General features: G+C 39.0%; 1 protein-coding gene across 3 annotated transcripts in view; it reads right to left on the reverse strand.

The window, feature by feature from the left end:
- Window positions 1–13,242, reverse strand: part of LOC103678998 (inhibitor of carbonic anhydrase) — a 44,054-nt gene that overhangs the window by 25,108 nt on the left and 5,704 nt on the right. For all 3 annotated transcript variants that reach the window (XM_040636801.1, XM_040636802.1, XM_008708505.2), the window contains exons 2-4: window positions 4,778–4,950; window positions 1,344–1,452; window positions 249–410 (exon numbers count right to left, since the gene is read on the reverse strand). In XM_040636801.1, coding sequence (XP_040492735.1) covers window positions 249–410; window positions 1,344–1,452; window positions 4,778–4,950 — 444 coding nt within the window. The remainder of the gene's footprint in view (window positions 1–248; window positions 411–1,343; window positions 1,453–4,777; window positions 4,951–13,242) is intronic.

Consider the following 13,242-nt stretch of genomic DNA (forward strand, 5'->3'; position numbering starts at 1 on the left):
TATGGGTATGGGGCTGTCAGGAGCTCACAGACCAAGGTACCTTTGCTGAGAGAAGACTCAGCTGCCCGCTCCCAAAGGTTGCTGCTGCAGCAAACCCAGATAGTCACATTTAAAGAAGGTTGTCCTCATCTCATCTTGCAGTTCGTGAAATTGGTACACCTAATAGTGATTGTATGGTCCCACTACAGTCCCTGTGGGCAACTGGAGTAGGAGTCCTGCCTAATGGCACCCGGCTTTAGCCAGCTTACCTTCTCCAACAGAGTCAGAAGGAAGAAGTGTCCGGATGGGGATGTACCACCCAGCAGACCATCCTAGGCCCGTGTGGCAGGACTTCTTGCCTTGGAGCTGTTTCAGCTGGACGTCACTGCCCTTCTCCACCATGGCCACAGCATAATGGGAGGTTTGTGGATCTGCAAAGGAGCAGAGAGAAAGAAGGGCTAAAGGAAGATACCACATTGTCGCTAACTAATCTTTCAGAGTGTGTGCAACAGGCAACTTTAAGGAATCCTAGGATCTGCACCATCCCCTGATGAACAGGTAGAAAAAGAAAAGAGAAAAGCCTTTGAAACAGGAGGGGGGCGGAGTCCCTTTTCAAGACAATAAACAGTAGTGCCTTTCTGCCAGCCCCTCCAAGCCAGTGGAGACATGGGGGTGGGGCCCACCAGCTATTACAGGGTCTGCAGGGCATTCTCAGGGAGATCTCCAGCTCTCAGTCATTGTGATGTTATGCTTCTCCCCCAAAGGCTTTTCTCCCTTCTCCGCTTCTCTGTCTGCAGCCCAGACACAAAGGCAAAGGTCTGAGAGGAAGGATGCAGGGGGGACCCCGGGATTTTGCCAGGGCTCTGCAAGTTGGAGTCTGATTGAGGTGGGCTGTGCTCACACACACTGATGACACTAGTGGACAAGTATGGGGAAGAAGCAAAGCCTTATTCTTCGACTCCCCCCCCAAAAAAACTCTCCTCACGGCATTCACAGACCCATGTTCTCTAGTACCTGCAGGGGACTCAGCACAGGAAAGAGGCTGTCCAGATCTGTGTGTCTCCAGACATGGGCCTCTCAGTGGTGCAGCCCCACTGGGCAGGCGATGCACCCCAGACAGCACTGCCCCCACTTATCCAGCAGGACCAAAGACACTTCCATCAGGATGCACTCAGTTCACAGTTTCCCAGGGAGAGTCAACATTCCAGCCCTTGTGGGTCAGTGTAGATGACAGACCTCTTCCATCCAAAGAGCTCCAGCAATTCTGTTCCCTTCAGGTGTAATGTTGACAGGGACCCTTGCCTTCCCCACCCCCCATGACAGCAGGGTCAAACCAGAGACCTGCGGCCCCAGAGAGAACGCACCAATTTTTGACCCCTGGAATTCTGCCACGACAGGCTTCAAGTTGAAGGGGGGCAGGCCCGCCTCAAGCACCAAACCTGCTTCAAGGGTCACAGCATCTGCTTCATTTGCCTGAAAGAGAAGAGACCAGACCATGAAAGGAGCTCCTAACCTAGCCCTTTGCCAGGGATGTTTGACCCATAGACACTTGCATGGGTCAGACCCCCTTCCCTCCCTAGTGTCCGCTCAAATGTCACCTTCTCAGCCAGGTTCTCTCCAACCACATCTTAAAACTACCACCTCATACATAAATGCTTGACTCCCCTTTGTTTTTTCCTTAACCCTTATCAACCACCTGACACAACTTTCATTGTTTACAGCCTGCCCTCCTCTTTGGAATGTAAGCTCTATCAAGGCGTGGACATGTATATGTGTGTGTGTGTGTATGTGTTTGCTGAACTTCGAGAAATACCTACTACAGGTAGGTGTTCAATAAATGTTTGGATAAGTGAGTGAATGAATTGTCAAATATTTCTATCCATAAGAAATGGTTTGCACTCACAGATCTGGATTCCCTCTTCAAGTATCTGTCAGCCCAGCCTTCCTTCCTTCTCGTGAGAAACAGCAACCTCACAGCCTCTTCTCAGAAATGAGAGTGGATCATTTCTCAACTCATCATGGAAATCAGGTTTTAATTCATTTATTATTTTAAAAGATTTTATTTATTTATTTGACAGAGAGATAGCCAGCAAGAGAGAGAACACAGCAGGGGAGTGGGAGAGGAAGAAGCAGGCTCCCAGCAGAGGAGCCCGATGTGGTACTTGATCCAGGATCGCCGGGATCACGCCCTGAGCCGAAGGCAGACGCTTAATGACTGTGCTACCCAGGTGCCCCTAAATTCATTTATTAATCGACATTTGAAGTAACCTGGCTTTTTCCGAATTTAGTGCTACATCTCTATATACTTGCCTCCTTTTTCCCCATTCCCTCTTTTTCTTACATATGTATTCATACTCATGTATTTATATATGTATGTATTATATATAATTAATATTCTATTGGTTGCATGTATCAGAACCCAACTTAAATTAACTTGGGAAAAGGAGGGAGTTAGCACAGAGGTAAAAGGACAGGAAGGCCACTGGACCTAGGGAACACCGTCAAGGTCACAAGCAGTAACAGACCAGGACTTCAGTTCACACCTGGGCTCCAGGTCATGACTGAGGTTCCAGATTGTTCTTGATCTTCCCTCACGTTACATACATCTTCCCTTCCTGGCTGCTTCCTCCTCAAGCTCCAAGAGCAGATGCAAAGACAGTAGTGTCATAGAGACTGTTCAACCTGCTCCCACGATTGCATAAGGTCAAACTCTTGTAACAAATCATTCCCCCCCACTCATAGATGAATTAGAGAAAAATAAATAAAAATGTGTGCATGTTTATGACCCTTCTGAATATTTCCAAATTATTTTCCAGAAATGACACAGAATTTATCATTTATAATGCCAATAGCAATGTATTCTAACGTCACAGAAACCTACCAGCAAGAAATGTTATCATTTAAGAGATGTTATTACATTTTTAGGTATAAACTGTTACTTTAAGAAATGGTTTTATTTGCATTTGATTATTAAAAAGGATGAACCATTTTTCCTTTGTTGTTTGTATCATTTATTAGTTGTAATTTCTTTTCTGTGAGTGGTTTGTTTATAGCTTGTTATTCCTGAGCATTTCTTATAAATTAAAATGACATCTTTATCTAGTTTTTGCATTATGCTGTTGTGTCATAGCTGATGTGAATATATTTTCATATGCTTAAGGCTTTAAAAGTTTTTTTGTTAGAGATTTATAATTTTTACATTTCCAAGTTTATCTACCTCTGCAATTTATCTTGTGATATTTATCTATATTAGTCAAATTGAGTCAAACTGAGAGCTTGTTTTGGTAAATGGATTAAATATTTTACTTGATTTTTTTTCTGTTACCCAGTTGTCCCGCTAAAGAATCTTTTCTCAGCCATCTGTTTAGAAAGTTTGCCTTATCATACATATCTATGTAAATCTACATGTATCTTACCTAAATTTATTAAACCTGGGGTCCTAGTGCCCTGATGTTGGATAGTGACTGTAGTTGACATCTGTATCCTATCACATAGACAAGTAGATGGATGAATGTATGTAAAGAAAGATGCAGGGGTGCCTGGGTAGCACAGTCGTTAAGCGTCTGCCTTCGGCTCAGGGCGTGATCCCCGCGTTATGGGATTGAGCCCCACATCAGGCTCCTCCGCTGGAAGCCTGCTTCTTCCTTTCCTACTCCCCCTGCTTGTGTTCCCTATCTGGCTCGCTGTCTCTCTGCCAAATAAATAAATAAAATCTTTAAAAAAAAAAAGAAAGATGCAAATATGTGTAAATTTTGTTCTCTTCCAGGTCTCTTACATCTACACCAGGACCTGGTCTCTGTAACACTGCTATTTTAATATTTTATAGTTTCAGGTAGGTCTCAGCCACTCCCTTGCTTATTTTCTTTTTCATAAAATTATTTATATTCTCATCCATGTGCTTTTTCTTAGGATTTTGTAATTATTCAATTGATTTTTTTAAAAAGACTGTATTTTGAAATACATTTTGAAATTTTGAAAATTCTATTTAACTTATTCTTTGGGAAAATATACAAGTACATGATATTTAGTCTTCCCATTTAGGAATATGGCATATGTTTTAATTCATTAATAAATATTGTTCATTTGTCCTAGGCTTTTGTATTATAACAATCTTGCAGATCCCTCCTATGTTTTTTTTTCTGAAACATTTTTCTATTATATTATAGTAGAAATATATTGTAATAGAATTACAGCATATTGTTTTAAATGAATGAGTCCCAATTTTGGGCTACTTTTCCCCCAATTAATGGCTGTTGATATAGGACAATGACATCGTGAATATGTTTATCTTTGCCCAACTAATTTATTCATTAATAAATAATTATAGTAATATTTTTCTTGATCCTACTGTACATTCCAGGTTTGTAATCATCTGAAAATATTGATATTTTATTTGGTTCTTTCTATCTCATATCCATTTTGTATCTTATTGCATTACTGGGAAATTCCAAAAACAATGTTAAGTGATAAAGGTGAAACTACAGCTTATTTATTTCTGACTCTTTATGGATTCCCAGTGCAATTCTGGCTTTGCTTTACCGCAGGCGTTTTTATTGAATCCTTCTTAATTAGTTGTTTAATTACTATTATTGTTTTTACTATTAATGTATGTTGAACACCTCTATTTTTTTCTACACACAGTCCCTGTACTTTCAGGACTTCAGCTTATTTCTTTCTCCTCTAAAGCATGGTCTAGCTCCTGTGGGAAGAAAGTTGCTCTGAAGCAATAAACAGTAACAAGCACAGAAAAAGGAAGGATGGATTTTCTTTGACTCTCCTGTAGGCAGCTGCAGCTTACCATGATGGCCTTGATACATTCAAGGTGAGACGTTCTTTTCACACAGGTGACGTGAGGACCATCCGCTGGAAGGACTCTTCTCATATTGTCACTGAAACTGGAGCACTTACTGGCCTCATGATCTGAGATGGTGCACCACCTCACAGTTTTCCCAGGGACAGCCAGACACAGCCCTATGGGACAGAGGCCAAAGGTGTAAGGGACCCACAGCACTCATCTTTCTCTGCTGGTAGAAGAGGAGAAAGGTAAAGGGTTGGCTGAATGGGAGAGACAAAAATTGGGTTGACTGCATGGCTTACATGAATTCTTAGCTCCCATTTCTTTGATTGTGCCTTTCCCCTTGGAGAAAAAAGCCAAAAGCATCCCCCAAAAGTCAAACACAGAATTACCATGACCCAGAAACCCCACACCTCAGTATATATCCCAAAGAATTGGAAACGTGTACTCAAATACACATACACGAATATTCATAGCAGCACTATTCACAATGGTCAAAAAAGTCAGAAACAACCCAAATGTACATCAATGGATAAATGGATAAACAAAATATGGTATATCCAAACCATGAAACATTATACTGCCTTAAAAAGAATGAAGTATTGCGATATGCTACACATTGATGAACCTCAAAAATAATATGCTAAATGAAAGAAACCAGATATAAAAGGCTACACATTATATGATTCCACGTATATGAAATACCTAGAATAGGTAAATCTATAGGGACAGAAAACAAATTGGTGGTTGCTAGGGGCTAGGGGAGAAGGGAACGGGTACTGACTGCTTAATGGGTACAGGATCTTCTTTTGGGGTGATGAAACTTTTGGAACTAGACAGAGATGGTGGTCACACAACATCATGAATATACTAAATGCCATTGAATCATACACTTTTAAATAATTGATTTGATGTTAGTGAATGTCACCTCAGGAAAAAAAAAAGATAAAAGAAACCTATGGGAAGACATCTTGAGCCTACTGATTTAGTCTTTCTTTTGACATTGGATACTCTAACCTTACATGGCACTAATTGCTGGGGCATTAAAATCAGTGCATGTTTATTTCACTGGCATTTTAAGCTATGGTAATAAGTGTAGAGAATATTATAAAGGTAAAATGCTCTTTACAAATCTGTAGTATTTGAGCCAAAAATTATTTTAAATAAAATCTAGAGGATGAAAGTTACAATAGTAGCAGCTCCTTGTTTTTGATGAAGTCCAGTATATTTGAACTACTCCAGTCTGTCTGACTCCAAAATCTATACTGCGTTTTAACTGTAAGTAGGAAATATCAAAAGAAATGGGACAGGAGATGCCAAATTACCTAGGCAGAATCCCATACGAAAGACAGAATGACAAATGGAACCCCTCAACCCTATCTGAAAAAGCCTTCCATAGTAGCAGCCCAGGGAAGGGAGAGCAAGCTAGGGAATGGAACACTAGAGGCCATGTGCCCTTGTGCAGAATAAAAACGTTTGGAGTATTAGCTTACATTTGTATTTTGAGCCTTTCAAAGCATGTTTACTCTGCTTGCTAATATTGATTGCGAAAACATTTGTGCTTAAAGCGGGGAATGAACACGAGAGACTACGGACTCTGGGAAACAAACTGAAGGTTTCAGAGGGGAGGGAGTGGGGGGGTGGGCTAGCCAGGTGATGGGTATTAAGGAGGGCATGTATTGCATGGAGCACTGGGTGTTATACACAAACAATGAATCATGGAACACTACATCAAAAACTAAGGAGGTACTGTATGGTGACTAACATCATAATAAAAAAAAATTTGTGCTTAGAAATAACTGGTAACAGTAGAAACAATACAACTCTATAGATGAAAACAGCTTTGTAAGCAGGTTAAATTATACAAAGAGCTACTGTATCCAACTACAGGTTTTTTTTCAAAGGTATGCACTTTTGGGGAAAGCCTTTTTGAAAGTCTATATTTTCAGTCACCACAGTGCTTATGTTCAAATGATTAAAACTAATTTCTGCACTTCTAATATCTCTTTTTTTTTTAAAGATTTTATTTATATTTATGTGACAGAGAGACAGCCAACGAGAGAGGGAACACAGCAGGGGGAGTGGGAGAGGAAGAAGCAGGCTCATAGCGGAGGAGCCCGATGTGGGACTCGATCCCGGCACGCCAGGATCACGCCCTGAGCGGAAGGCAGACGCTTTAACGACTGCGCTACCCAGGCGCCCCTCTAATATCTCTTTTAAATGAGAGTATAAAACAAGGTGAATGAATTTGTATTGTAAGGGGAAAAGTGGAAGTCTAGTCAGAAACACAGGATTAAAACACAGAACTAAACAAAAGCAAAAAATAAAAATACAAAACAAAACAAAAAACCGTACGCAGAATGGACTTCTCCTTCTGCCTCTGAAAGAGTAACTGATATGGGACTTGCCCTAGTACCTTAAACAACTAAAAAAAAATGTGGAAAAAAACATATGAAAAAAAAAGTTTTAAAATAGTGGACAATGGGCAAAATAAAGCCAGAGTAGCAATACTTATATGGGACAAAACAGACTTTAAAACAAAGCTGTAACAAGAGACAAAAAGGACTATATAATAATAATGGGGACAATCCAAAAGAGGATATAACAATTAGAAATATTTATGTACCCAACACAGAAGCACCCAGATACATAGAACTGTTAATAAAAACATAAAGGAATGAATAGGTAATACAATGATAGTAGGGGACTTTAACACCCCACTACATTGATGGACAGATTATCTAAACAGAACATCAACAAGTAAACAGTGGTTTGAAGGACACACTAAACCAGATGGACTTAACAGATATATTCAGAACATTCCAACCTAAAACAGAAGAATACCCATTCTTTTCAAGTGCATATGGAACATTCTCCAGAAGAGATCACATATTAGCCCATAAAAAACAAAGCAAAACAAAACAAAATTTAACAAATTCAAGCAGATTGAAGTCATACCATGTGCCTTTTCTGACCACAATGCTATGAAACTAGAAATCAACCACAAGAAAAAATCTGAAAAGACCACAAATACATAAGGTTAAACAACATACTACTAAACCATGAATGGGTCAACCAGGAAACAAAAGAAGAAGTCAAAAAATACATGGAAACAAATGGAAATGGAAACACAACAGTCCAAAACCTCTGGGATGCAGCAGAGATGGTTATGAGAGGGAAGTGGATATATTGCTATACAGGCCTACCGCAAGAAAGAAAAAAAATCTCAAAAAAACAACCTAACCTTACACCTAAAGGAGCTAGAAAGAGAACAACAAACAGAACCAAAAACCAGCGGAAGGAAGGAAATAACAAAGATTAGAGCAGAAATAAATCATATAGAAACTAAAAACAAAACAAAACAATAGAACAGATTAATGAAATCAGGAGCTCGTTCTTTGGAAAAATATTTTAAAAATCATAAAGCCAGACTTTTGAAAAAAAGAGAAAGGACTCAAACAAATAAAATCACAGATGAGAGAGAAAAATAACAATGAACGCCACAGAAATATAAACAATCATAAGAGAATATTATGAAAAACTATACATCAACAAATTGGACAGCTTAGAAGAAATGGATAAATTCCTAGAAACATAACTACCAAGCTGAAACAGGAGGAAATAGAAAATTTGAACAGATTGATAACCACCAAAGAAATTGAATCCAGATCAAAAAACTCCCAAAAAGTCCAGGACCAGCTGGCTTCACAGGTGACTTCTACCAAATAATTAAAAAAGAGATACTACCTATTCTTCTGAAACTATTCTGAAAAATAGAAAATAGAAAAATAGAAAAGGAAGGAAATCTTCCAAAGTCATTCTATGAGGCCAGGATTACCCTGATACCAAAACCAGATAGACACCACAGACAAAAAAAAGAGAACTGCAGCCCAGTATTCCTAATGAACATAGATGCAGAAGTTCTCAATAAAATACTAGCAAAATGAATTCAACAATACATTTTAAAAAATAATTCACCACGATCAAGTGGGATTTATTCCTGGGTTTCAAAGGTGGTTCAATATTTGCAAATCAATCTACATGAGATGATACATCGCATCAACAAGAGAAAGGATAAAAACTATGTGATCATTTCAATAGATGCAGAAAAAGGATTTGACAAGATACAACATCCATTCATGATTAAAAAATCAAAAACAAAAACAAAAAAACCCTCAACAGGACACCTGGGTGGCTCAGTCGGTTAAGTGTCTGCCTTTGGCTCAGGTCATGATCCCAGGGTCCTGGGATCAAGTCCCACATTGGGCTCCTTGCTCAGCGGGGAGCCTGCCTCCCCCTCTGCCGGCTGCTCCCCCCTGCTTGTGTTCTCTCTCTCTCTCTCTCCGAAAAATAAATAAATAAGAATCTTTAAAAAAAATCAATAAAGTAGGTTTAGAGGGAATATGCCTCAATATAATAAAGGCCATTTATGAAAAACCCACAGCTAACATCATCCCTAATAGGGAAAAACAACTTTTCCACTAAGGTCACGAAACAAGACCAGGATGTCCACTCTCAAAACTTTTATTCAACATAGTACTGGAAGTCCTAGCCACAATAATCAGACAACAAAAAGAAATAAAAGGAATCCAAATTGGTAAGGAGGAAGTAAACTTTCACTATTTGCAGATGGCATGATACTACATATAGAAAACCCTAAAGCTTCCACCAAAAAACTGTTAGAACTGATAAACAGATTGAGTAAAGTCACAGTATATAAATCAATGTACAGAAATCTGTTCCATTTCTATACACCAATAATGAAGCAGCAGAAAGAGAAATTAAAAGACAATTCCATTTACAATTGCACCCAAAATAATAAGATACCTAAGGATAGACCTGACTAAAGAGGTGAAAGCCCTGTACTCTGAAAACTATAAAACACTGATGAGAGAAATTGAAGATGACGCAAAGAAACGGAAAGACATTCCATGCTCACAGACTGGAAGAACAAATATTGTTAAAATGTCTGCACTGCCTGAAGTAATCTACACATTTAATGCAATCCCTATCAAATTACCAAAAGCATTTTTCACAGAACTAGAACAAACAATCCTAAAATTTGTACGAAACCACAAGAGCCACTAGCCAAAGCAATCTTGAGAAAGAAAAGCAGAGCTGGAGGTATCACAACTCTGGACTTCAAACTATATTACAAAGTTGCGGTAATCAAAATAGTATAGTATTGGTACAAAAATAGACACATAGATCAATGGAACAGAATAGAAAGCCTAGAAATAAACCCATAATTGTATGGTTAATTAATCTTCGGAAAAGACAAAAAACAGTCTCTTCAACACATGGGTTTGGGAAAACTGAACAGCTACATACAGAAGAATGAACTGGACCACTTTCTTTCACCAAACACAAACATAAATTCAAAATGGATTAAAGACCTAAACGTGAGACCTGAAACCATAAAAATCCTAGAAGAGAACACAAGCAGTAACTACTTTGACATCAACCATAGCAACATCTTTCTAGATATGTCTTCTGAGGCAAGGGAAACAAAAGCAAAAATAACTACTGAGACTACATCAAAATAAAGAGCTTCTGCACAGAAAAGGAAACAATCAACAAGACTAAAAGGTAACCTACAGAATGGGAGAAAATATTTGCAAATGACATATCTGATAAAGTGTTAGTATCCAAAATATATAACGAACTTATACAACTCTACACCCCAAAACCAAATAATTCAATTTAAAAAAGGGCAGAAGACATGAACAGACATTTCTCCAAAGAAGACATCCAGATGGCCAATAAACACATGAAAAGATGCTCAACATCACTCATCAGCAGAGAAATGCAAATCAAAACTACAAAGAGATATCACTTCACACATGTCAGAATGGCTAAAATTAACAACACAAGAAACAACAGTTATTGGCAGGGATGTGAAGTAAAAGGGACACTTGTGCACTGTTGGTGGGAATGCAAACTGCTGCAGTCACTGTGGAAAACAGTATGGAGTTTCCCAAAAAAATTAAAAATAGAACTATCCTACAATCCAGCAATCACACTACTGGGTATCTACCCAAACAATACAAGAACACTAATTCAAAAGGATACATGCACCCCTATATTTATTTTATTTTTTAAATAATTTTTATTTTGGGGGCGCCTGGGTGGCACAGCGGTTAAGTGTCTGCCTTCGGCTCAGGGCGTGATCCCGGCGTTCTGGGATCGAGCCCCACATCAGGCTCCTCCGTTGTGAGCCTGCTTCTTCCTCTCCCACTCCCCCTGCTTGTGTTCCCTCTCTCACTGGCTGTCTCTATCTCTGTTGAATAAATAAAAATAAAATCTTTTAAAAAAATAATTTTTATTTTGTTACATTAGTCACCATACAGTACATCCCCAGTTCTTGATGCAATGTTCCATGATTCATTACTTGCATATAACACCCAGTACACCATGCAACATGTGCCCCCCTTAATACCCATCACCAGCCTGTCCAAATCCCCCACCCCACTCCCCTCTGAAGCCCTCAGTTTGTTTCCCAAAGTCCACAGTCTCTCATGGTTCATTCCCCCTTCTCTTTACCCCCCCTTCATTCTTCCCTTCCTTCTCCTACTGATCTTCCTATTTTTTATGTTCCATAAATGAGTGAAACCATATGATAAATAATCTCCTCCAGTCCCGTCTATGTTGCTGCAAATATTGGGTAATCATTCTTTCTGATGGCTGAGTAATATTCCATTGTATATATGGACCACATCTTCTTAATCCAGTCATCTATTGAAGGGCATCTTGGCTCCTTCCACAATTTAGCTATTGTGGACAATGCTGCTATGAACATTGAGGTGCATCTGGCCCTTCTCTTCACTATGTCTGTATCTTTGGGGTAAATACCCAGTAGTGCAATGGCTGGATCATAGGGTAGCTCAATTTTTAAATTTTAAGGGACCTCCACACTGTTTTCCAAAGTGGCTGTACAAACTTACATTCCCACCAACTAAGTAAGAGGGATCCCCTTTCTCCACATCCTCTCCAACATTTGTTGTTTCCTGCCATGTCAATTTTTGCCATTCTAACTGGTGTAAGGTGGTATCTCAAGGTGGTTTTGATTTGAATTTCCCTGATGGCTAATGATTTTGAACATTTTTTCATGTGTCTGTTAGCCATTTCTGTGTCTTCATTGGAAAAGTGTCTGTTATATCTTCTGCCCATTTTTTGATTTGTTTGTTTCTTGTGTATTGAGTTTGAGAAGTTCTTTGTAGATCTTGGATACAAGTCTTTTATCTGTAGTGTCATTTGCAAATATCTTCTCCCATTCTGTGGGCTGCCTCTTAATTTTCTTGACTGTTTCCTTGGCTGTGCAGAAGCTTTTGATCTTGATGAAGTCCCACAAGTTCATTTTTTCTTTTGTTTCTCTTGCCTTTGGAGATGTGTCATGAAAAAGTTGCTGTGGCCGATGTCAAAGAGGTTGCAGCCTATGTTCTCCTCTAGGATTTTGATGGATTCCTGTCTCACATCGAGGTCTTTCATCCATTTGGAGTTTATCTTTGTGCAGGCAAAGACCCCATCAAAAAGGAGAATTACAGACCGATTTCCCTGATGAATATGGACGCCAAAATTCTCAACAAGATCCTAGCTAATAGGATTCAACTGTACATTAAAAGGATTATCCATCATGACCAAGTGGGATTCATCCCTAGGATGCAAGGGTGGTTCAACATTTGCAAATCGATCAGTGTGATAGATCATATCAACAAGAAAAGAGTCAAGAACCATATGACCCTCTCCAATTGATGCAGAAGCATTTGACAAAAATACAGCATCCTTTCCTGATTAAACCCTTCAGAGTGTAGGAGAGAGGGCTACATTCCTAGTTTCAAAAACCATCTTATGAAAAGACCTACAGCAAATATCATTCTCAATGGGGAAAAGCTGAAAGCCTTTCCCTTAAGATCAGGAACACGACAAGGATGCCCACTCTCACCATTATTATTCAACACAGTACTAGAAGTCCTTGCAACAGCAATCAGACAACAAAAAGGGATAAAAGGTATCCAAATCGGCAAAGAAGAAGTCAAACTGTCTCTCTTCGCAGATGACAAGCTACTCTACATAGAAAACCCAAAAGACTCCACCTCCAAACTCCTAGAACTTGTAGAACAATTCAGTAATGTGGCGGGATACAAAATCAATGCTCAGAAATCAGTTGCATTTCTATACATGAACAATGAGACTGAAGAAAGAGAAATTAGGGAATCCATTCCATTTACAATAGCACCAAAAATCATACATTATCTCGGAATTAACCAGAGACATAAATTTTCTATATTCTAGAAACTACAAATCACTCTTGAAAGACTTTGAAGAAGACACAAAAAGATGGAAAAATATTCCATGCTCATGGATCAGAAGAATAAACATAGTTAAAATGTCTATGCTACCCAGAGTAATCTACACTTTCAATGCCATCCCGATCAAAATACCAATGACATTTTTCAAAGAACTGGAAC

The sequence above is a fragment of the Ursus maritimus genome, unplaced genomic scaffold (assembly GCF_017311325.1).
Source record: "Ursus maritimus isolate PB19 unplaced genomic scaffold, ASM1731132v1 scaffold_20, whole genome shotgun sequence".
Classification (NCBI taxonomy): domain Eukaryota; kingdom Metazoa; phylum Chordata; class Mammalia; order Carnivora; family Ursidae; genus Ursus; species Ursus maritimus.